Consider the following 25,875-nt stretch of genomic DNA (forward strand, 5'->3'; position numbering starts at 1 on the left):
CCCGGCCACCCACCGTCTGGGAAGTGAGGAGCGCCTCTGCCCGGCCACCCACCGTCTGGGAAGTGAGGAGCGCCTCTGCCCGGCCACCCACCGTCTGGGAAGTGAGGAGCGCCTCTGCCCGGCCACCCACCGTCTGGGAAGTGAGGAGCGCCTCTGCCCGGCCACCCACCGTCTGGGAAGTGAGGAGCGCCTCTGCCCGGCCACCCACCGTCTGGGAAGTGAGGAGCGCCTCTGCCCGGCCACCCACCGTCTGGGAAGTGAGGAGCGCCTCTGCCCGGCCACCCACCGTCTGGGAAGTGAGGAGCGCCTCTGCCCGGCCACCCACCGTCTGGGAAGTGAGGAGCGCCTCTGCCCGGCCACCCACCGTCTGGGAAGTGAGGAGCGCCTCTGCCCGGCCACCCACCGTCTGGGAAGTGAGGAGCGCCTCTGCCCGGCCACCCACCGTCTGGGAAGTGAGGAGCGCCTCTGCCCGGCCACCCACCGTCTGGGAAGTGAGGAGCGCCTCTGCCCGGCCACCCACCGTCTGGGAAGTGAGGAGCGCCTCTGCCCGGCCACCCACCGTCTGGGAAGTGAGGAGCGCCTCTGCCCGGCCACCCACCGTCTGGGAAGTGAGGAGCGCCTCTGCCCGGCCTCCCATCGTCTGGGAGGTGAGGAGCGCCTCTGCCCGGCCGCCCCGTCCGGGAGGAAGTGAGGAGCGCCTCTGCCCGGCCGCCCCGTCCGGGAAGAGGTGAGGAGCGCCTCTGCCCGGCCGCCCCGTCCGGGAAGAGGTGAGGAGCGCCTCTGCCCGGCCACCCCGTCCGGGAAGAAGTGAGGAGAGCCTCTGCCCGGCCACCCACCGTCTGGGAAGTGAGGAGCGCCTCTGCCCGGCCGCCCCATCCGGGAAGAAGTGAGGAGCTCCTCTGCCCGGCCGCCCCGTCCGGGAAGAGGTGAGGAGCGCCTCTGCCCGGCCGCCCCGTCCGGGAAGAAGTGAGGAGCGCCTCTGCCCGGCCGCCCCGTCTGGGAGGTGAGGAGCGCCTCTGCCCAGCCACCCATCGTCTGGGAGGTGAGGAGCGCCTCTGCCCGGCCACCCATCATCTGGGAGGTGAGGAGCGCCTCTGCCCGGCCACCCATCGTCTGGAAAGTGAGGAGCGCCTCTGCCCGGCTGCCCCATCTGGGAAGTGAGGAGTGCCTCTGCCCGGACACCCATCGTCTGGGAGGTGAGGAGCGCCTCTGCCCGGCCGCCCATCGTCTGGGAAGTGAGGAGTGCCTCTGCCCGGCCACCCATCGTCTGGGAAGTGGGGAGCGCCTCTGCCCGACCACCCATCGTCTGGGAAGTGAGGAGCGCCTCTGCCCGGCCACCTATCGTCTGGGAAGAAGTGAGGAGCGTCTCTGCCTGGCCGCCCCGTCTGGGAAGTGAGGAGCCCCTATGCCCGGCCGCCCCGTGTCTGGGTAGAAGTGAGGAGCTCCTCTGCCTGGCCGCTCCGTCTGGGAGGTCTACCACGGAGGCCAAAAGCAATGTGGGGGCTGGACGTGGTGGCTCACGCCTGTGGTCCCGGCACTCTGGGGGGCGAGGCGGGTTGATCACTTCGGGCTAGGAGTTCGAGACCAGTCTGGCCAACTTGGCGAAACATGAAGAATACAACAGACAAACCAACCAACCAACTCAATGATAACAAAACAGGTCTACCCTGGAGTCATACTCTAATTTTTTCTATTTTCCTCCCTTTCTGATCCTTTATCCCACTTTCTTTTTCTTCCTCTTTCTTCTCCCTCTTCTTTGTCAAATAGAGGATTGAGTTATTATCACTGATCCATATAAAGTCCCTCTCTCATTTATTTTAACTCCCACCCCCATTTCTATTCCCCGACTTCCCATGTGCAACCTTCCTAATATGTTTGATACGCATCTTTTTGTTTGTATGTATTTTTAGAAAATGTTTATTGTTTTTGTATACAAAAAAATTAATAAAAAAATACACTCTAAAAGACAAAAAAAATAAATAAATAAAAAGTATTATTTGGCTGGGTGCAGTAGCTCATGCTCATAATCCTGGCACTTTGGGAGACTGACACAGGAGAATTGCTTGAGCCCAGGAGTTCGAGACCAGCCTGGACAACATGGAAAGACCCTTTCTCTACAAAATAAAAAATATTAGCCAGATATACCGGTAGGTGCCTGTAGTCCCAGCTACTCAGGAGGCTGACATGGGAGAATCGCTTGAGCCCAGGGGGTTGAGGTTAAAGTGAGCTGTGATCATGCCACTGCACTCCAGCCTGGGTGATGGAACAAGACCCTATCTCAAAAAAAAAAAAAAAAAAAAGTGTTGTTTAACCTCCAAGTATTTCCAGATTTTCCAGCTATCTGTCTGTTATTGATTTCTAGTTTAATTCTGTCATGGTCTAACAGCAGACATTCTATGATTCCTCTTCTTTAAATTTGTTAAAGTATATTTTATGGACAAGAATGTGGTCTGTCTTGCTGAACAAGATATCTCTTTTTTTGTAATGAATTGAAGACTCTCAGATTCATACAGAAATTTTAAAATAATTCTATTTTCCCTCAATGATACATATTTTGCATTTGATATCTAATGTATTCCATGATTTGTTCTCATAGTTAGGGGGATGTCTTTCATTTTGATGCGGTATTCCTACGTATGCCAACCTAGGTCTCAGAAATGGCACCCAGAGTGGCATCTGTGGGAAATCGAGACTGTCTTCATGAAATATATATGCACACTGGTGAAAGTTTTCAACATTATGAATCTGTACATGAAATTTTTTTTAAATGTTGGCTTTAGAGTCATACCACATCAGGTAGGAACTGGTTAAAATGGGCAAACATTTAAAATTTCTCAGAGATTAACTAATAATTAACTTTTATTATTTTTAAATGTTACTTTTTTTTCTCTATTTCATTTAGTTTTGTCAGCCTGGCGGGTGGCAGCTGTCCAGAGAGAGGAAGCAGCCAACATTCTTTGTGGTTGTCCTGACAGATATTGACTCAGATCGACATTACTGCTCATGCCTAACCTTCTACGAGGCAGAGATCAATCTTCAGGTACAAAAACCTTTACTAGCTAAAGTACAGTCGAAGGTACAACATTTAGGAATGTTTTTTATATGCCATATTTTTGTTAAAACTGCAAGTTTGCGTTTTATGGGCTAGCTTAAGAAGCATGAAGAAATTTTTATGTTTAAGGTTGGAGAGGAGAGCAACATGTTAAAATTACTTTCCAGATTTAATTGTCCTTTTTCGAAACATTGATCATAATCTGAATATTTCTAAAAATAGTGCATCCTTGAATTGGTTTATTAAAAATATTAATTTCTTCTCTTGGTGAACCTATGATTTTCCCTGCCACCCCTACTCCTGGGAGGTCTTTCATACAATGTGGAACATTTACTCACAATGTTTGCAAATCATTATTACAATGCTTGACATTATTGTTTAAGCACCCAAATGTTAACTCATTCTTCTTAGGGGTAGTATTATCAACATGATCAGGCAGAAATTCATAAGCTAGAACTATGAAGACATATAAAATAATTGCTCTTTCAGACTATTGGTTGAAGTTCTTAGTTTCACACTACTGGCTCTACTTTCTCTAAGCAGAAAGGAGTCATAACAAAGTGTTTGGCAACTTATGAAATTTTAGGGGTGAGGGACAAGCAGGGAACCAATTCTGGGTACTAGGAACGGCCCAGCTTGGTGCTATTCTCATAGAAACCATATTCATTCCACCTTTTACCACTTGGCACTTATGATGCTGGGTATATATCAGACATTATAACCTTCACCATAGTTGTGCTAGAATATCCATTCTCCTGCAGATATTCACACTGCTGACTTCTGCTTTAGTCTCACACTGCTGACTTCTGCTTTTAAGTTTTACATGAGTTGTTTCTTTGGTGGAAGTAAGATTGTATACAGAGCCCATTTTGCCCCAAAAAGTTTAGGGTTTTTTTTTTTTTGTTGGTGCTGATGGTGGTGGTTTTTCTTTCCAGGCTCTATAATAGAAGAAGGAAACCATAAAGGGGATTTGGAAGATATTGAGTAAGCCAGTTTGCATAATCTGCTGTAGTTTCTGCTACGTATAGAGTATCACCACTGGGGGGAATAGATTGGCCTGCTTTCTGAAATGGCTTAACAAAGGAGTGTTTGGTAGTTTTGATTATGTTTATCAAACTCTAAGATCTGAATTTTCTGAATGCAAAAATCTGATTTTTGAGTACAAGAGGAGACAAATTACCTTTCATGATGCAGACTCACTATTCAAGTTCATTAGACTGATGTATTAAAACCAACATGCTAGATTACTAATTTATAGGAAATGTGAAAAGTGCTGAAAATGCATATAGAACAAAATATGCATTATCAGCACGTTGTCTTCCTGTCACCAGATCTTAGTAGAAAGCCATATCAAAGTCCGGGATTTTGATTATGGAATCAAACTAAGGGATATTTGATGTTAAATACTTAAAGACTATCAGACTAACATAGCCTGTTGCTTCTGTTTGAAATTAGAGATTACCGTATGTTATCAATGGGGACAGAAAACTTTTGGTCTGTGACTTAAAGTCTCCTCTCCCGTGGATAATGTTCGGATGTATGTTGCCAACAAATAGCTAATCAAATTCTCATTTTTATCAGTTCAATCTGAATAAGTTAGAGGGTGTTCTGTAGCCCAAGAACCACTCTGTCTCTTTTATTGGCCTTTGATTTCTCTGTTGATCTTTAGCATTTAAGTTAATGCTGAGAATTCAGTATATTCTATTATTTCCATATTCTTGAGGGTATCGCTTCACCACTCCTTGGAATTATCTAATGAAACTAACTATAATTATTTAGATTCTCCCTCTTCACTATTCACCCCTCTTCTTCTAGACAAACTGACAGGAAGGGAATATATTGACATTATATTAATAGCAGATGTTTATAAATAGGTTATAGGAATTCTTGGGTATTTTTCAAACTTTTAATTTGGAAATAATTTTAAACTTTCAGAAAAGTTGCAAGAATAATGCAAACATGTATATAGCCTTTACCCATATTCACCTGTTGTTAATATTTTGCCCCATTGATTTATTTGAGGTCTTTTTTCCCTACCCTTCTTTCCTCTCTTTATCCTTCTTCCCTCTTCCCCCCTCTCCTCTCCCCTTCTCCCCCATACACACACACACCTAAATTCTTTAGAATACGCTTCAGAGGTACATGAACAGTACATAAACAGTACAGTTATCAACCTCAGGAAATTTAACATCAATATAATAAAACCTACTATCCATATTCCAGTTTTGTCATTTGACCTAATAATGTCCTTTATAGCACCCCCCCATCCCTTTTTTCTTCCAGTATAGGATCTAGTACATACTACATATATTGTGTTTAGTTTTCATTTCTCTTTTGTCTCTTTTCATCTGGAATAGTTGTTCAGCCTTTCTTTGTCTATAATGTTGACATTTTTAAATAATGTAACTTCTCACCCCCATTTTTAATACAATGTTTCTTATTTTGTGTTTTCCAGTGTCTCTCATTGTTAGTTTCAGGCTGGCTCAACAGTTGGAATATTACCTGTGTTTCTTCTAAGGGCATCCTTCTAAGAGTACACATCCGGAAGTCCGCAATGCCTGTCTGTCCCTCATTGATGATGTTAATTTTGGTAACTTGGTCAGATGATTGTCAGATTTCTCCACTTTATAGTGGCTATTTTTATGTTTGCAATTAATAATCAGTCTACTAGAAGACACTCTAAGACTATGCAAATATGCTACTATTCATCAATTATGTTCCCCTAGATTCAGCATTTACTAATGATTCTTGCCTATAGCAATTTTGATTCTGATAACAAAAAATGATTATTTTCTAACTCCATACTCCCTCTACTTTTAGCAGTCAGCAGTCGACCTTTTACTATAAGCAAGAACTCTCTCTTCCTATTTGAGCTACAGATTCATGGATTCAGGTTTTTTTTTTCCAATAATATATAAATCATTAATGGTTTTTATTATTTTAATGCACAAATTATCCCATATTTGACCAGCGTGCACCACTCAGACAGATTCCTGTGTTCTTTTCACAGATCTCCTTTTAGAAAAAGTACTTCTTAACTTTTCATCGTAACAAGTTGATCTAGGATCATTTTATTCCTTACCTGCCTCTGCCTTGAAATCAGCCATTTCTTCAAGGAGTCTGACTCCTTTGAATAGGGAATAATATTAGAAGCTAAGATCTGGGTTCTTGTATAGTTTGAATCCATATGTCAAGAAGTTATTTCTTTTTTTAGCTTAGATATTTTCCTACTTGCCATTTTAAGTGGACCCAGAAATCATAATTTATTTGTTACGATCACCTTACAAAAGGTTACAGTCTGCTTCATATCAGTTTTGTCCAAGATTCTGAAAATGTGGATAGGTTGTGAGAATTCTGGATTCTGTATAATTGTACTCAGGTACTAGCCAGAATTGTAAGACCACTTTTCTGGAAACATAAGTTAATGTCTTTTGGGCTTGGTTGAAAAGAGGGACAAACAATGAAGCCGAATTTGAAAAAAAAAATAGAACCCAGAAGATGTTTCTTTCTTGTCATCAGTAAAGTTGTTTTCATTTTTGGCATGAACTGTTTATGTGCCTTTAAAAATGTGTTTTTCTTTTCTTTTTGGATCATATCATCAGTTCAAAATAGATCTTTTAATTCTTGTTTGGTGTGAATTACTTCATACCAAATATACTATGACACATTATTTGGAAGTGTTAAGAGGGGGAACTTAGGGACATACACCATCCAAAATATGATTGTGCAACTTTAAAAATGTTAGCTCTGTTATCTTTCCAAGATACAGTAACACTGTCAGTAATCATAAGCAAAACTTGGCATTAAACTTTTGGTAATATGTTTCCAAAATTACTCAACTAGGTAATATATCTTAAATTTTTTTAAGTAATAAGTAAAATATGATAGATTTACATTGACTTTTATTACTTATCTAAATAATTATTTGATTATCTTAAAATATGTTAAAAGTATAAAATTTTAAATATCTAAAATTTAAATTTAGTTCTATATCTTTTTAAAGTTATTTCATATGTTTGTATACTTGTCTCTGAATCAGTGATAATTATGCAGTTCTCAGTGAGAACATTTGGTATGTCATCAAATTGTCATCAAAGAAAGAGAGAGGGAATGAATTTTGTAATTTCGAGAGATAAGAGGAGGAAAAAAGAGGGAGAGACAGGCCGGGCGTGGTGGCTCACGCTTGTAATCCCAGCACTTTGGGAGGCCGAGGTGGGCGGATCACAAGGTCAGGAGATCGAGACCATGGTGAAACCCCGTCTCTACTAAAAATACAAAAAAATTAGCCGGGCATGGTGGCGGGTGCCTGTAGTCCCAGCTACTCAGAGAGGCTGAGGCAGGAGAATGGCGTGAACCTGGGAGGCGGAGCTTGCAGTGAGCCGAGATTGGGCCACTGCACTCCAGCCTGGGTGACAGAGCAAGACTCCATCTCAAAAAAAAAAAAGAGGGAGAGACATAGAAGGTATAAGATATGTTTCTCCATCACAGTGGGCTTCAAATCTAGCTTGGGAAGCAGAACCAAAACTTAAGTACAAAACCATTCCAAAGTATCATATGCTAAGTATCATTCAGTGAAATAGATAATAATTGCAGACTAGGCAACTGGAATAAATCATACAGAGTTTAAAAGACTCAGTGGACATTTTAATAAGAGCTAACACCTAGAGTAAGGGAAAGAAAAAGGACAATTCAAACAAAAAGCTTGTGAAAAGGAAAAAAGATCGTAGTGCTTATAATAAATTAAAGTCTTATGTTCTGGGTACTGTGCTAAAAGTTTTACAACACTTTATTTCATTCTATTTTATTTAACTCACATATAGTTTATTCTCACAAAACATCATTTGATAGGTTTTAACATTTCCATTTTACAGATGAAGCTTACTTAGGGACATTCAGTACCAAGTTGAAGTGCTCGATTGATTCTGCCTCCAAGGACCAAATAATAACTACATATACTACAAAGCTGTGGAAATTATATCAATGTGCTATAGGTTCAAGAATTAAGTTTCAAGGATAAAAGCAATTACGGGAACAAAAACAATACTCCAGAAGCAGACCCTATTGTGTATAGGAGATCAGTATCCAACAATAGAAGCTTTATAAATCAATGGAATGTGTGTATTTCAACAAATATTATTTAAACAGTTGATGAGCTATTTGAGAAAACAAAAAAATTTAAACATAATATCATATAATTAATTCCAAGCAGTTAAGTAATTACCTGGAAAATGGAGTAATAAAAAGGAATTTATGAATTCATCTCTAGATGGTATAAAACAGTGGAGAAAACCACACACAAAACATTGTATAGATTTAGCTGAAGTACTACAACCCAATCATTTCTGGTACTCCTGCACCCCCACCGTCCCGCTCTTTATCATAGTAAACTATACTTATTGTAGAAAAGCATAGAAAGAACATGCAGGAAAAAATTTGAGAGAACAGAAAAAAATTATTTGACATATTTTCTTCCAATAATAAGGATTTTTTTTTTTTTTACAAAAATTGCTGTACACTAGTTGACCATATGGGTAGGTTTAATTAATCCCCTGATGGACATGTATTTCCTGTTTTGTCAATATTATGAATAATTGTGATGAATATCTCTTTGGAAAAACCTTAGTTCCTTCAAGAAAGGTTTAGTCCCAGGTAATCCAACTCTTTGAACTAAAAATTAGAAATAGCGGTGTTTGGGAATTGGGCTTGCTGATATTGTAATCAACTTTACACTTGGTAGCATTCTAGAGACTAATTCTTAGGTCTTATTCAACAAGACTAGACTTTGTTAGAGTCTAGTGAAAACTAGCATGCGTAACATAATTCACACAGAGAAAAAATTGGGAGACTTGTATATTCTGAGTTTATTCTATAGTTTGATAATTTACAACTTTGCAAGTATCCACATGGGATTCTTCTTAGAGTATGGATGCTGAAGATTATGTTTTTTACCAAAGAATCTGTCTTCTCCTCCCCCTTTTTGAAATGAGAATTGGCAAATGGACAGAATGCTGAATCTTAACAGTCCCCTTGATGTCCCTCACAGATGTATTTTGTAGGGAAAAACTATCACTGAATTAACTATGATTTAATTGATGCTACATGCTTAAAATGATATAAGACTTTAAAACAACAGGAGAAATTTTTGGGAATAAGTTTCCGGAATCCTTCAACATCAAATACCTTTTCTTAAATTTTGACAACTGTTTCAGGCTAGGAAGGGCTGCAGTGAGAACTGTGTATTGTTACTATTTCATTTTAAAACAAAGATTACTACATTCAAATATAATTAAAGGAAAAACAAACCTGAACATCTTTTCAAATTGACAGTTTGGCATCTCAGTTGTTATCTTTCCTAAACAGCTTATTTTAACTAATATGTTATTTCTTATAAAGGTTACATATAAGAGTATAGGATACTGGAAAGAGAAGTAGCTTAAGAGAAGACTTGGCTTGTTAATCCCAGTTATACCTTTAATGATCTGTATGACCTTGGCAAGTCATTTCATCTCTCTGGGCATGTGATTACTGATTTATAAAATGAAGTAGGTAGCATAGATTTTAAATATCTTCCACTACTGTATTATTTTTCTTATTCTGTTGTGTTAACTATATCTGATTTTGAAGATATATTTTAATATTGTTCATAGCAGATATACTTTAAATTATGTCCCACAGAATACTATTGCAAGTCATCTTCTGAATAAAGTGTACTTTTATTTTTTTTTAATTTTACTTTAGGTTCTGGGGTACATGTGCAGAACATGCAGTTTTGTTACATAGGTATACATGTGCCATGGTGGTTTGCTGCACCCATCAACCTGTCATCTACATTAAATATTTCTCCTAATGCTATCCCTCCCCTAACCCCACCACCCACTGACAGGCCCCAGTGTGTGATGTTCCCCACCCTGTGTCCATGTGTTCTCATTGTTCAGCTCCCACTTACGAATGAGAACATGCGGTGTTTGGTTTTCTGTTCTTGTGTTAGTTTGCCGAGAATTATGGTTTCCAGCTTCATCCATGTCCCTGCAAAGGACATGAACTCATCCTTTTTTATGGCTGCATAGTATTCCATGGTGTATATGTGCCACATTTTCTTAATCCGATCTATTATTGATGGACATATGGGTTGGTTCCAAGTCTTTCCTATTATGAATAGTGTCACAATAAGCATACGTGTGCATGTGTCTTTATAGTAGAATGATTTCTAATCCTTTGGGTGTATACCCAGTAATGTGTTGGCTGGGTGAAATGGTATTTCTAGTTCTAGATCCTCAAGAAATCGCCAGACTGTCTTCCACAATGGTTGAACTAGTTTTCACTCCCACCAACAGTGTAAAAGCGTTCCTGTTTCTCCACATTCTCTCCAGCATCTGTTGTTTCCTGACTTTTTAATGATCACCATTCAACTGGTGTGAGATGGTGTCTCATTGTGGTTTTGATTTGCATTTCTCTGATGACCAGTGATGATGAGCATTTTTTCATGTGTCTGTTGGCTGCATAAATGTCTTCTTTTGAGAATTGTCTGTTCATATCCGTTGCCCACTTGTTGATGGGGTTGTTTTTTTCTTGTAAATTTAAGTTCTTTGTGGATTCTGGATATTAGCCCTTCGTCAGATGGGTAGATTGCAAAATTTTTCTCCCATTCTGTAGGTTGCCTGTTCACTCTGCTGATAGTTTCTTTTGCTGTGCAGAAGCTCTTTAGTTTAATTAGATCCCATATGTCTATTTTGGCTTTTGTTGCCATTGCTTTTGGTGTTTTAGACATGAAGTCTTTGCCCATGCCTATGTCCTGAATGATATTGCCTAGGTTTTCTTCTAGGGTTTTTATGGTTTTAGGTCTTACGTTTAAGACTTTAGGCTGGGCATGATGGCTCACGCCTGTAATCCCAGCACTTTGGGAGGCTGAGGTGGGCAGATCATGAGGTCAGGAGATCAAGACCATCCTGGCTAACATGGTGAAACCCCGTCTCTACTAAAAATACAAAAAAAAAAAAAAAAAATTAGCTGGGTGTGGTGGCAGGTGCCTCTAGTCCCAGCTTCTCGGGAGGCTGAGGCAGGAGAATGGTGTGAACCCAGGAGACGGAGCTTGCAACGAGCAGAGATTCTGAACTGAAGACTAGTGGCCTAGTTTGTTTGAAGGCTTGTTATCCTAAAATGTGTATTTCTTATGCATTCATTATTTTCCAGACCAATGAAAGGGCAAACCTGGTTTGATCATGTAGACATGTCAACTTGATTAAAAGATTATTTGGCAAGAAATGAAGGGTTCAGGGGGAATTTTAGAACTTACAGAATTTTGCAACTACTTAGGCTCCATTATTTCCAATTCTGGAAAATTTTTAAGTTCTTAAATTGCTTTACTGAGACAATTCTATATAATGGTACACTTGCTGTATATTACATTTCAGAAAGGAAATTTAGGACTGAAAATTTTTTACTTGTGGAATTAATTTTATCATCCTTTTATAACTGATTATTTAAGAAATGCTGTAGGAAGATTTTTAGTGTGATACAGTATTGTTAAAAATGAACATAGCACAGAGAAGATGTTGGATGCAACAGTTCTTTAAGGATAAAAGGGTCAGGACTTGACAGTTATTTTGATATTAAAATTAAGCATCAAGATACAATAAAGATGAGGCTGAAGTGTTCAACCTGAATGGTAGGATAACCTTCCTTAAAGCTTGTGCTGATCTGCTACATCAAGTTAGTGCATGCAATCGGCAATCTAGTACTTTTTGTCTCAGGATATGTTTTAAGAGCAGTAGCACTTTTAGGCCAGATTGATATGGTGAGTACTAATTTATCCCATATTATTGAAGCACAGAGACGATGAACTACACATAAGTTACACAGAAGCTGGGGATCACTAGCAGATGTAATCCGTAGTGGTAATTGGTAGGCAAAGATAACTACAAATGGGCAAGTTGTGGCATGTGATTATGATATGTATTGACCTTGTAACTCAATGTGAGATATTTAGTAAACAGTGTTTCAGATAAATTTGTATCTTTAATGAGACCTACTAAAAGCAAGGAATAATCTTTAAGTGGCCAATTTAATGAGAAGAAATAATCTTAAGTTGGCAAAGCCCTTAAAATATTGTTCATCTGGATAAAATATGTGAAACTGTTTTGTAGTATAAAATATTAAATTTAGCATTATTAGAATATCTCATATTCATAGACTATGTTTTGAATTTCCTGCTTATTTTTAAGTTTTTCACATCTTTCCAATGGGTGAAAATCTGTCATTGTAAAACACACACCAAATAAAACTAGTGTCATTATATAATTATTACATAGAATACATCTAGCAGCTATATAGAAGAGGGAGTATTCCTCTTACATGATAAATTATTTCTAGAAAAATTTTATCAAAAATGTCACATTACCATTCTAGAACAAACTTTATTTTACATAACAAATTTGGGGTTTATTTGTGTGTGTGTGTGTTTAATCACAGCAGTACATTTTGCTTTAAAAGCTGAAATAAGAATTTTTCTCTAAACTTGGGGCATTACATTCTTATAGGAGAGATATTGAAATTAAGAACTAAGAATATTTTAGGATTTGTAACACATTTACAAAGGAAAAGTCAACATCGTAATAAAAAGTGATATAAATTAAAATTATTTTTTATTTAATACTGATTTTCACTCTGTTGGACCTTTTTCTTTCTCATTAATAACTATTCCTTTTGGTGAGTGTTTAATTGAAGAGCAGCTTTAAGAAATGACCAATGTATTCTATTTTGTGTTTTGGTCAAAGTTAGTTAATGGTCATATATTTGAAATGGTTATCTACTGACTCTAGCTGACTTCTAATGGTACTCTAGGGCATTTATCACAATCTCATAAAATGTGGATAGCTTCATCTCTTCCAAGAATTTTAGTCATTCTTTTGTCATTTTGAATTTGTTAGTAATCCATGAAGAATATGATTCATTAAGTGTGGAAATCTTTGGTAAATTCATATTCATCACATTTTTATTATTTCTAAGGATTCCAGAAACCAACCAACCTAATTTTTGTTTTTGCTTTGTAATACATGAAAATCTTTCAAGAGCATATGGACTTTATCATACATACAAAAACTAAACAGATAGTTCCCTTTGGATGTACACATTCCACAGACATCTAATACTTTGTTATATTGTATTGTACTAGAAACTAAATGAGCTCTAAAGAAAGTAGAAAATATAATTCTTGGCTTCTGTGAATGGGGGGAAAGGATTTCCCTTGATAAAATGCTCAAAAAACTATGCCAAGAAAATGTATTCATGCATGTATGCAATGAATAAATATTAAGTATCAGCTATGGGCATAGCCCTTATTTTAGGAACTGGAGGAAATCACCGTTTAACAAAACAGAAATCCTGGCCTTTATGGGAGCATGTGCTAGTGCAGTTGACAGACAAACTAAAAAACAAGATAAGTGAAATAGATAAATATGTTGGATAGTAACAAGTGCCATGGAGAAAAATAAAGCAGAGAAAGTGGGTAGAGAGTGTTAAGGCATTGCAGTTTTAAATAACGTTGTCAGCAAAAGCTTATTAGAGCAGAAGATGCTTGAATGAAAACTTAAAAGTGATAAGGAACTGAGTCATTAGAATATCTGTGGAAAGAGTATTTAGGCAAAGGAATAACACAGAAGTGCACAGAGCAGTGGATGGGAGCATGCCCAGTGTGTTTAAAAAGCAGCAAGGAAGCAAAGTGAGGCTAAAGAAGAATAAAGGAGATGAAGGGAGGCTGTTAGAGTAATCCACACAAGAGATTATAGTAGCTCACAGCATTATGGTAGCAATAGAGGAGGTAAGAAATCAGGATTTGTTGACAGTGGGATATAGGTTATTAAAAAGAGGGGAATCACGATTTTGGGTTTGTTAAGCGGGAGAATCATATTTTTTCAAGTTTATTAACCAGTGTTTAGTTATTGAAACTTATGTATGGTTTTAAGCCTTTTTTATTGTGGTAAGATATATATATATATATATATAAGATTTGCCACTTAGCCATTTTTAAGTATTCAGTTCAGTGACATTAAGTACATTCTGAAATTCAGTTTTGTATGTAAAAATGTTCTCTCAGCCAAGCATGATGGCTCACACCTATAATCCAGCACTTTGGAAGCATAAGGCAGGAGCATCACTTGAGCTCAGGAGTTTGAAACCAGCTGGGCAGCATAGGGAGACCCTGTCTCTACAAAAAGTAAAAAATTAACCTGGCGTGGTGGTGTGTGCCTGTGATTCCAGCCACTTGGGAGGCTGAGGTGGGAGGATCCTTTATGCCCAGAAAGTTGAGGCTGCAGTGCACTGTGATTGTGCCACTGCCCTGCAGCCTGGGCGACAGAGCAAGACCTTGTTTCAAAAACGGAAACAGAGTTCTCTTTTCTCAAAATATCAGCATTGTTGCTTATGAACAAAAGCAATTTAGAGCCAATTGTGCTTTACTGCCAAGAGTGTTGAGCACCAAGCATTCTCCAAGCCTTAGAATCCTTGTTTGAGAGAGTGAGACAAGTAGAAAAACCAACATGAAAATTAGTGTCCTATTTCCAAAACAGATCTTCTTTTGAAAACTGACTTTTCATTTAAATATCATTTTTTAACTTTTCATCTAAGTGAGTATAGTTTTTAATTGGATCACTATTTAAAACAATTTGAGCATGTCTTATTTGTCTTTGATTCACTCAGAAAGGAAATGCTCAAATAAAGTTGTGTTATGTATCTGGAGCTTAAGGAGCTTTTCAAAAATGAAATAAGTATTCCCTGCTTCATAATTTGTCTACTTTACTTTCAGAATGCTCTTAAAGTCTATTCTTTATTTGTAATTTGATTTTTTAAATTATATTTTATAATTAATTTTGAATTTGCATAAGTTATATTTAAGGTGATGTTCATCTTTTGTGAATTATGAACCTAGGAAATCCCTTCTGTTTGTTGATTTCAGTGTCTCTTTTTCTAGGGAACAAAGAAGGAAGAGATTGAAGGTGAAGCAGAAGTGTCTGGTTTAATTCAGCCTGCAGAAGTGTTTGCTCCCAAAAGCCTGGTGTTGGTATCCAGATTATATTATCCAGAAATTTTTAGGGTAAAGAACACATAGTTATCATTATTAATTTGTATTATTGTGGGAGTCTCTTGAGTGAACCATGGTACAAATTCTTTGGATTGAAAATATTGTTAGATTGATTTAGGAGTTCATCTATGAAATACAGTTAGCGTGAACAGAAGAAATATTTTCATGTTGGATGAAATAAATACCTGAATAAGTTAATGTGACTACGAAAACTTCTAAGGATATAGTGTTTGTTTTAAAATAGGTCCCACATTTATTGAATCCAGAATGTATACATCCTAAAGAAATAATTTGATTACCTGTAGTAAATGTAAATGCATGAGTGATTTAACAAATTCGTGTATGTATATTCACCTTATGAGGAATCAGGTTCAAGTAAATAGGGTGAGTGTTTGAGATTTCAAATAATTCTGATCATACTTCTGTCAAAATAGTATTAAAATATTGCTTCCAGGTATTTTCTTGTTTTAGAAACACAGAATTTTCAAACATAAGAGGAAATTTTTATTCATTTGTAAATATTTGTACTAAGATACAATTTCTGTAAAACTTCTAGAAATTGAGATTATTTGTGTTATAAAAGAATTAAATTAGTGCCAAGATTTCAATGACAATGGGTAACTCCAAGCAAATACTAAGTTTTCAGAGTCACAAATTTTGCTATACTGAAAGATTCATAAAGATTGCATTATGTCTATTTTACCACCTACCTCCTTCTGAACTCAGTGTTAATCTTACAATCTTGTCTCTGTTTTGCAATCCTTTCTTAAAATTCACATGTTAAATTTTTCTGTAGAATAAGCATTCCGGATTTATAAGAACCACCAAACAAGATAAAATTTCTAAGTTTTTATCTTGAGATTTAGAGTTTAACAAACTAAGTTGAGGCAAAAACAATATTAGCCCTGCAGATTTGCTAGAGTAGTTATCAGAGCACAAACGTCTGTTTTACAAATTGTGGATTTCTGCTTTCTGTAAACTCATCTCAGAAGCTCATTTGGAGGTTCTGGTTCTAAGGAAAATTTAATAAACTTAATTTTTGCTGTTTAAAATGTATTCCATGTTCACTGTATAATATACTTTACTAGGTTCAAAGAGAAATTGTCCTAGAGCAGATGTCATAACAATTTATTTTTAATGCTTTTTCCATGAAATAATTACATGTATTTATCTTTTTGCAGGCTTGCCTGGGTTTGATCTATACCGTGTATGTGGACAGCCTGAATGTCTCCTTGGAAAGTCTAATTGCAAACCTTTGTGCCTGCCTTGTCCCAGCGGCTGGAGGGTCTCAGGTAAATAGAGTAGAAAGAGAAGTGGAGAAGGATTGTTCCTCTTCCCCTCTCCTCCAGTTAATTTAATTTATGGAGAAAGGGAAAGAAATAATTCTTTAAATATTTTTGTTTTAAGGAAGATCCTACTTTAGTTAAGCATTGTCCCCATGGTCTGCTTTCTAGATACTCAAGATTCCATTCTTTTCTTAGGTCATGAGGTTAATTTTAACACAGGGTTCATCTTTCACATAGCATAATTAGAAGTCGTATTTTGTGTAACTTGAACTGCAGTTTGTATTTTCTTGGAAATATATTAAGTTGAACTTTTAAATGTGCTCTTTTTCTTACTCCTGTATATAGTTACACCTCATTTTTATTAACCTAAATTGAAAAATGTTGGAGTGAGAAAAATTAGAAATTAAGAAATTAGACATTAAGAAAACTCTCAACACAGTTCTTTGTTACATTGTAACTACTTATTAATAGATTCATTTATTCTGTATGTCTTGAGATTTTCATATTTGTCTCTAAAGTAGAAAAATAAGAATCTCTGCTGCTATGATTTATTTATTGTTTCTTGGTCAACCATACTTTTTAAAGAATAGATTTTTTCCTTAAACCCTAAAAATGAATAGTTGATAATTTATTTTGCTTATTCTGATATAATATTGGGGAAGAGGACAGCCTTCTAAAAATCACATTGTTTTCAGTCTGACGAAGATCCTGCTTATAGTGGGATTGGCATTTCTTTTTCTTGCCCTTCACCTTTTTACTTCTCTTCTATCTTTCTCATTGTCTTTTGTCTTAAATTTTTATCCTTCTTTTTTCTCTCTCTCTCTCTTGCTCTCTCCTCCTTCATTCTTCTACCTCTGCTCAAAGGGCAGAATATTAAATGTGTGTTTGGTCACAGATGGGTCTAAACTTGAATTGCTTTATGAGCGTTTATTAAAGTTGTTGACTTTAACATTTCATTATTTTTTAGCCAGTTATGATTATCAATGATTTTTGTGTCTTATCTTTACTAGATTTTCAACTTTCAACCACTGAATTTCCTTATGCCACTTAAGTATACAAAGAACTTAAATGTTTTGGGGTATACATTGTTGCCCTTTGTATCTGTTAATTGGATCTTATATGGTCGTTTGCTCTAAAAATGAACATCGAAGGTATTTTTATTTTTTAAAAAATGTCTGAAATTGTGTGTGTGTGTGTGTTTGTGTTTCTCCCATTCTACAGAAGCTGTTTTCTTTGGGTGCAGGAGATAGACAGCTGATCCAGACTCCTTTACATGATAGTCTTCCTGTCACGGGCACTAGTGTGGCTCTCCTGTTCCAGCAATTGGGTATGTCTTTTCTCCCATTTTCAATGTCATCTTGTAGAAGCCTATGATTAAAGAATTTATTTTAAGTCGACATCACCTCACATGAATCAAGAAAATACTTTTTAAACCATTAAATATTTTATATATAGGATATATATAATTTTGTGGGTCCTGATCTTACCTAGTGTTCATTCTTTTTAAAAATTTTAACCCAGGCCCCTTTTTTCCTTAGGTCAGTTAGACTTTTAGAAAGTGGATGAGACGGGTGTGGTAGCTCATGCCTGTTTTCACGGTACTTTGGGAGGCCGAGGCAGGAGGATTGTTTGAGCCCAGGAATTTGAGAACAACCTGGACAACATAGTGAGACCCCATATCTACAGAAAAAATTTTAAAACATTAGCTGGGCATGTTGGTGCACACCTGAAATCTCAGCTACTAGGGAGGCTGAGGTAGGTGTATCACTTGAGCCCAAGAATTCAAGACTGCAGTGAGCTATGATGGTGCCACTGTACTCTAAAATAGAAAGAAGGAAAGTGGACATATTTTCTTTATGCTAAAAGATGAATAGATGATATGTTTTGCGTTTCCATAGATGAACTGCTTTTGTAGAAACCTTGTCAGATGGGACTGTGAGTCTCATTCTTCTCATCCCACCATTTATATGAGGACTTTATCTCCAATTTTTTAGCAGTGGCTAGGATGAAAGATTGGGAGGATTCTAGAAAGTGTCCACTGTACATTGGACAGCTTTTACATTATTTAATAAAAATATAACTTAAAAATGAGGATATTTCAAACCAGGGCTGCCCAAAGATTCCCATTTACGTTACCTCTGACTTGTCCTTTGTATATCCTGCCTATGAGTGTCCCACTCTCATTGTTCTCCATCTGTGTTTGTCTTTTCCTAGTTGTGCTGAAATCTTCCCTTCCCTAAGGTCCATACCCTGCCTCTTCATGGAATTCTTAATTTCTTGCACAGAAATTCTACCCTCCTGCTTCCCTCCTGTCTCTTGTTGAATTTTGCTTGTAGTTTTGCTTTGTATCTTACCACCCTTTTCATCAGTGTCCCTATCCATATTCTTCTGCTTTAACTTCAATCAGTGAAAGTTAGAAAGCCTTAGAGGAGATTAGTATAAATATAAATAGAATCTTCTAATATCTGAATTAAAATGAGTGGTGTTATCAATTTCAAAGTAATTCTTTCCAGCTACATTTGCCTCTTCTCGCGCCAACTCTAAAATAATATCTCCCTTTGGTCAAAAGATACAAGATTTCAATTAGGAGAAATAAGTTCAAGATATCTACTCTGCAACATGGTGACTACAGTTAATAACAGTGTATTGTATACTTGAACATCATTAAGAGAATGGATTTTAAGTGTTCTTACCACAAAAAAAAGTATGTGAAGTAATGCATATATTAATTAGCTCAATTTAGCCTATCTGCAATGTGTACATATTTTAAAACATCATGTTGTACACTGTAAATATATAGTTTTTGTCAATTAAAAAAATTACATCTCCCTTCTAGTGCAAGTTTTTACTCATTGAGCATAGTTAAGCCTTAAACTATTTAAAGCTATTTTCTTTAATTTCATATTACATAGATATTTAATGCATATCTATGTAATATGACGTACATAATCCCTTCCTGGTGGCATGTCTCCAAAGAACATCTTGTTGATTACATTCTCCCTCCACAAGCTTTTGGAAATTAACAAAAAATTTTTTTTTGGAGACAGGCTCTTAGTCGTCACGAAGGCTGGAATGCAGTGGCATGAACAGAGCTCACTACAGCCCCCAACACCCTGGACTCAAGCAGTCTTCCCTCCTTAGCCTCTTGAGTAGCTGGGATGATAGGCACATGCAGTCATACCCAGTTAATTTTTTAAATTTTTTTTGTTTTATAGAGACAGGGTCTTGCAACATTGCCCAGGCTGTTCTCAGTCTCCTGGGCCCAAGCAGTCCTCCCACTTTGGCCTCCCAAAGTGCTGGGATTATAGGCATGAACCACTGCCCGCAGCCTGGAAGTAAATTTAGTAGATTCATGGACTACCTGCAGCTTGTCTGTGGTCCCTATTAACCATTGACTTAATTGATTTTAGCCAAGAACCATTCACCTGACCTTTTTTACTTTAAAAAAGGTTGTATACCTCTAAAGGGTCAATCAAAGCAGAGGTTTACTATGAAAAGGTATAGAAGGATATGACACAAATGAAATTATTTCACATTTCCAAATGTGAACTTAATGAGTACCTTATAAACCTCTATGGTCTTAGTTTTACAATGAGTTGTGAGGGGGGAGGAGAGGAGGAGGTTGTAACCAGCATTTAGCGTCAAGGACCAGGGATATTAAACATCCTGCAGTTTGTGCGATGTTTAGATACCAGAAGCATTTTTACCCCCAATACCATTAGCATTCCCACTGGAAAAAAAGAAAAAATACTACTGTAGATAAAGTATAAATTTCTAAAACCCAGAGCTCTCTTCCAGTAATGGTGGCCTGTGTAATTCAGAATAATCCTCTTAACAATGACAACTTGAAAAGATAAACAAATATAAAGAAGATCCACTAGATCAGGCACAGTGGCTCATGCCTGTAATCCCAGCACTTTGGGAGGCCAAGGCAGGTGGATCACTTTAGGGCAGGTGTTCTAGACCAGCCTGGCCAACGCGCTGACACCCCGTCTCTACTAAAAATAGAAAACATTAGCAGAGCATGGTGGTGGGTGCTTGTAGTGCCAGCTACTCAGGAGGCTGAGGCATGAGAATCGCTTGAACCCAGGAGGAGGAGGTTGCAGTGAGCCAAGATCATGCCACTTCACTCCAGCCTGGGCGACAGAGTGAAACCCTGTCCCAAAATAAACAACTAAAATAAAATAAAAATAACATCTGCTTGAAGGCGTCAGAGCCGGTAAATAATTGCCAAGCCATGATCTAGGAGAAAATGAAGTGAGCCAGACATTTGGGACCATTTTTTCCTAAGGGCACTTGTTGATTTTGGAAGAAATGGCTGAGAAGCTGATCAGTACTATTGATATCTTATTAGGAAGAGGGAAAATTGGAATTTAAGTTTTAACAAGATGGATTTTTTTTTATGAAGCTCTCATAATTTGAGTTGAGACCATAAAAGGCCACAGTCCGGGAGTGGGTAAATCAGAAGTAGATTGGCTCCCTCGGGAACTACAATACAGCTAGAAATCATTTCAGTTTCTTGAGTTGGACTAAGGTAATCCTTGATGCTACTGTCTGTCCATCTCATAGAAGTAAAAGTATATCCTCTCTGAAACAAGATAACTACATTCTAGACCTCCAACTTGTCTATGAATTTTTATATACCTGTACTCAATCAAAAATAACCAGAAACGTGAGGACCAAAACTACATGAAAGAAATGCAAAAGAAACCATAGACAATATGAAAGAACCACAGGGGCTCTAGCAAATAGAGTTATCAGATGCAGTTATTAAAATAACTATATTTGAAATCGTGAAGGAAATAAATAGTCAAGACTGAGAATTTGGGAGTGACATTAACCAGATAGAGGAATAGGAAATTCCAGCCCTCCCTCCCTGACAGAAACACTGATTTAACAAGGATTTACTGACAAAAATCCCTACATGACAATTCCAGATTCTAGTTAAGAAATTACAGTACCTCAGACTTGCACAAAGCAGAGAATAGCAGCATTGAAATGTGTAAGTAGAGCAATTTTAGGTTACCTGTATCAGCCCCTTCCTCAACTCTCTCAGGCTTGGGGGTACAGGGAGGAGGGAAGAGTGGAGCTTGCATCCCAAATTCTGGCTGTTGAGCAAGCTGCCTAAGGGACTTGTTTCTGTGTTGCCTCATTGGAAGCACAAGCAGGAGCTGACATAGTTTGGATGTCTGGGGTGGCTGAGAACAAAGAAGGGGTTTGGGGAGACGCTTGCTGTGACCTGCACAGCTTGGTGTGATTGGAAGAAGGCACACAACTTGAGGCTTATCAACCTTGGCGAGAAGCGGGAGGAGCATTTTGTGTTGAGACTTCAGAGTGCTTCTCTGAGTACTGGTAAAAATGTGAATGAATTAGACCTCTTATTCATGGCTAATAGGAATATGAAATGGTACCACTATCTTGGAACACAGTTTGACTATTTTTTTTAAAGTTTAAAAATGTTCATAAAAATATTTGTATGTGAATGTTCATAGCCATTTTATTTATGGTAGTGAAAAACTGGAGACAAACTCAGTGTCCACCAGTGGTAAAGAATAATGGATTATGGAAATGGATGAAGCATCTGTGGTATGTTCATACAATGTAATACTACTAAGCTAAATGAATAATGAATGGCTGATACACGCAACATAGATTAACCTGGAAATAATTATTTTGAATGAAAAATGTCAGAAAAATTATATACGGCATGATTCGATTTCTCTAAAGTTCTAAAAAATGTAGTCTAATCTGGCCGGGCACGGTGGCTCACGCTTGTAATCCCAGCACTTTGGGAGGCCGAGGCGGGCGGATCACGAGGTCAGGAGATCGAGACCACGGTGAAACCCCATCTCTACTAAAAATACAAAAAAAAAAAAAAATAACCAAGGCTGAAAATGTAGTCTAATCTATGGTGATGGAAACAGGTCACTGGTTGTTTTGTGGATAGGAAGAGCGAGATTACAAAGGGACATGAGGAAACTTTCTGGATGATATTTGTGTATACAGTCTTGATTGTGGTGATGGTTTTATAAGTATGTACATAAGTCAAAATGTATCACATTCTTAAAAAAACTGAAAAACATATATTCACACCAAAACTTGTACATGAATGTTCATAGCAGCATTATTTATAAGAGTCAGAAAGTGGAAGCAATCCAAATGTCATTCAGCTGATGAATGGATAAACAAATTGTGATACATCTGCACAATGGAAAATTATTCAGCCATAAAATGGAATGAAGTATTGATACGTGCTACAACCTGGGTGAATCTTGGAAACATGCTAAGTAAAAGAAACCAGGCACAAAAACTGTATATTATATGATTGTGTTTATGTGGCATGTCCAGAATAGACAAACACATAGAGGCAAAGCAGATTAGTGATTATGAGGGGCTCGAGGGATGGGGCCGTGAGAAATAACTGCCAGTGAGTGTGGGGTTTCTTTTGAGGAATGAAATTCTTCTACAATTGGATACTAATGATGCTTGTACAACCTCGTGACTACACTAAAAACTACTGAATTGTATACTTTAAAATGGGGAATTTATGGTATGAGAATTAAGAAAAAATGTTACTGTTAGAGGCTTGTTAAAAGAACTCAGGAGCCATCTTGAAGAGGCTCACAACTGATTTAAGATGATAGAATTTGAGCTTCAAAAATTACAATAATTGCAGTTGGTTGAAACCCAGCAAATATTTTAAGATCCATGAATTCATAATATTAAAAAGGGATTGTCACCTACCTCAGAATATGATAAAGAACAATTTATCTTGAAAACTAATCAATAAAGAAAAAATGATAACCAATAGTAGTTGAGGGCAATTATCTTTTTAAGAAAGTCTTCTAATTAATAAAGGTGAAAGAAATGATAGAAATAGAGTATCATTTTGCAATCCTCAATGAACCAAGATCTAAGTATCAACAGCTGTTACCACAAAAAGAAAAACAAGCAAGTATTATGTGCCTAACCTTACCAAACACTACTTATTGTTTTGCCAAAGGGATTAAACCTGAGTCTAATCACAGAAAATGTAGAAAATAGAGGAACACATTAAACTGCACCAAGAGAATGTAATTACCAAAATCCAGGCTGTTAGAAACTCTCTTAGTCAAATGTCCCAGAGGTTCCTTAACCTTGAGATTGAAAGAGATTTAAAAGACATCCAACTTTTTAAGAGTGAGACTAAACTATAGTGTCTACAGATGTACTTTTGGGTGATAAAAACTGCCTATAGAAAAAAATCAGGAAAGTGGATAATATTAAATAAAAACATGGTTACTCTTGGCAGTAGAGAGGAGATTATGATGGGGGGGTACATAAAAGCGGCTTCCAGGGGCTTTTACTTTTGCTGTCAAAGTTCTCTTTCTTGATGTGGGTGGTATTTTTAAGATAACTTATTAAGCCATACATTTGATTTGTGTGGTTTTCTCTATCTGTGTTTTATAATAAAAAGATTTTTTTAACTTGTAAAATTATTTATGTCCTTTATGTGCATACCTAATTTTTTTTAAACCTTAAAAATATATATTTAAGCAAAATACAGATTTTATCCTTCTCACATAACAAAAAGTCTACATACAGGTAGGCAGTCCAGGGCTGATGTGTATTGATTCTGGAATGTCTTCAGGGATGTTACGGAAATTCTATCCTATGCTTTTCTCCCCTGTTTGTTTATAAGAAGTTTTTCCTAAAACTTACATGTCTTATTATTCTTGTGTACTATATATCTGGCATAATGCCTCAGGTACAAAAGGCATCAATGTTTACTGAATAAATGAAAGAATGCACTAGCTATGAGGAAGTGGTAATCATATTGTAGAAGATTTTTCTGTGGGCTGATGAAGTGTGCCGGAATACATAATAATTGGTCATTTGAAGATCAAATTTTTATTATTTTATTTTACTCTAGCATTTTCAGCTTCATTATCTTTTGCTTGCATGTTGTAAATTCACTTTTTTCTGGGAAAGAATGGGGAAAAGATAAGGAAGCAAAGCAGAAAGAAAGATGCAGTGCAGTGTGCAGAGTTGTTGTTTCCAAAGCATATGGTGGTGATAATTCTATATAAAGGCATTCTCTTATCACCAGTCATTTTGTTTGGACTTTGTCAAAGGCCAATATTAGGCCATTATCAGAGTTCATGAGCTGGGTTGGCAGTAGTGGTTGTAGTGGATTTTACAAAGCACAGACAGGAAGCAGATAAGACTATAAGATCCTTTTGTAGCCTTGACTAGTTTTCCTGTGGAAGGTCTAAATGTAGTGATAGCATTTCCTTTGTTCTTCTCTCTAAGAATTGTTATGATAATGAATTTGTTTTTCACAGTTTAAAAGGTCTCTGTGTTTTTCTGAAATAATTATATGGACTCTGCCATTCCAAGCTTCACTCCCTACAATTTCCTGTTAATCGCCTTCATCTCTTGTTTACTGTCTTTTATTTGGTTTTTGGGGTTTTTTTGTTTTGTTTTGTTTTGGCAGCCTATGTGAACTATTTTTGTTTACCTGAGGATTAGTGTTTTCAGTGTACTAACAATGCTGGGATTTTTAATGTTAATAAGTTTGTATTCACAGGAACTGGTTTTTATAGACCCTGTGATATTTTAATCTAATCCATACCCGTTTAAACTTGGGTGTCCCTCCCTGCCCCAAATAATCTTGTAAAATGCTCTTGACATCTTTTGTCATGTCTGTTCACGTGTAATTTGGGTTTTACTAGAACATGTTCTAGTTTTAGAATATGTATCCAACAGTTTTCACAGTGTACTCTTTAATAGACATTTTTGAAAACTGACTAAAATGATCCTGGGCCATCAGCTATCCACACTTTGTTTCCACAGTTAAACCACATTAATCTTGTATTATTTGTGTTTGTACCTTTTTCTATGCATACTTTCTTTTTACTTGTCCATGTTTAACTTTGGCCAGTTTTTTCTTAGCCATTGATGGGTCGATATGTCTCCATTGATGATCTCTGATATTAAATATAGGTTTTTTTTTAAAGTTCTTAAAGTTTTTGTTCAGTTTGTCTTACAAATATTATTCTTACTTTGTACATAAAAGTTATTGAAATGTTGACTGTAGCCATTCCTTGCTATTAAGCAAGTTGTTTCAGTTTTAAAATGCTTTAATGGAAAACCTTTGGTAGTCTCACTTTTGTCTTTCCCTGGAAAAACTTCTCTCTGTAATACTATGTGATTATTTTTGAAGTGATAATGTTACTGGCAGTGAACCCATAGGGGTCTGCAGCAAAAATTGTTGCCTCCTCAGAAGAAAAAATTCAGCCAAGGGGCCTAAGGCAGAGTGAGAGACCAAGGCAAGTTTTAGAGCAGGAGTGAAAGTTTATTAAAAAGCTTTAGAGCTAGAACAAAAGGAAGTAAAGTACACTTGGAATTGGGCCAAGCAGGCAACTTGAGAGAGCAAGTGCACGGTTTGGCTTTTTGACTTGGGATTTTATAGGTTGGCA

General features: G+C 37.3%; 1 protein-coding gene across 6 annotated transcripts in view; it reads left to right on the forward strand.

The window, feature by feature from the left end:
* SBF2 (SET binding factor 2) overlaps positions 1 to 25,875 on the forward strand; it is a 546,228-nt gene that overhangs the window by 259,931 nt on the left and 260,422 nt on the right. For all 6 annotated transcript variants that reach the window (XM_055282428.2, XM_055282429.2, XM_055282430.2 and 3 more), the window contains exons 3-6: positions 2,903 to 3,040; positions 15,018 to 15,140; positions 16,310 to 16,420; positions 17,636 to 17,741. In XM_055282428.2, the coding sequence (XP_055138403.1) occupies positions 2,903 to 3,040; positions 15,018 to 15,140; positions 16,310 to 16,420; positions 17,636 to 17,741 (478 nt within the window). The remainder of the gene's footprint in view (positions 1 to 2,902; positions 3,041 to 15,017; positions 15,141 to 16,309; positions 16,421 to 17,635; positions 17,742 to 25,875) is intronic.

The sequence above is a fragment of the Symphalangus syndactylus genome, chromosome 6 (genome assembly GCF_028878055.3).
Source record: "Symphalangus syndactylus isolate Jambi chromosome 6, NHGRI_mSymSyn1-v2.1_pri, whole genome shotgun sequence".
Taxonomy (NCBI): domain Eukaryota; kingdom Metazoa; phylum Chordata; class Mammalia; order Primates; family Hylobatidae; genus Symphalangus; species Symphalangus syndactylus.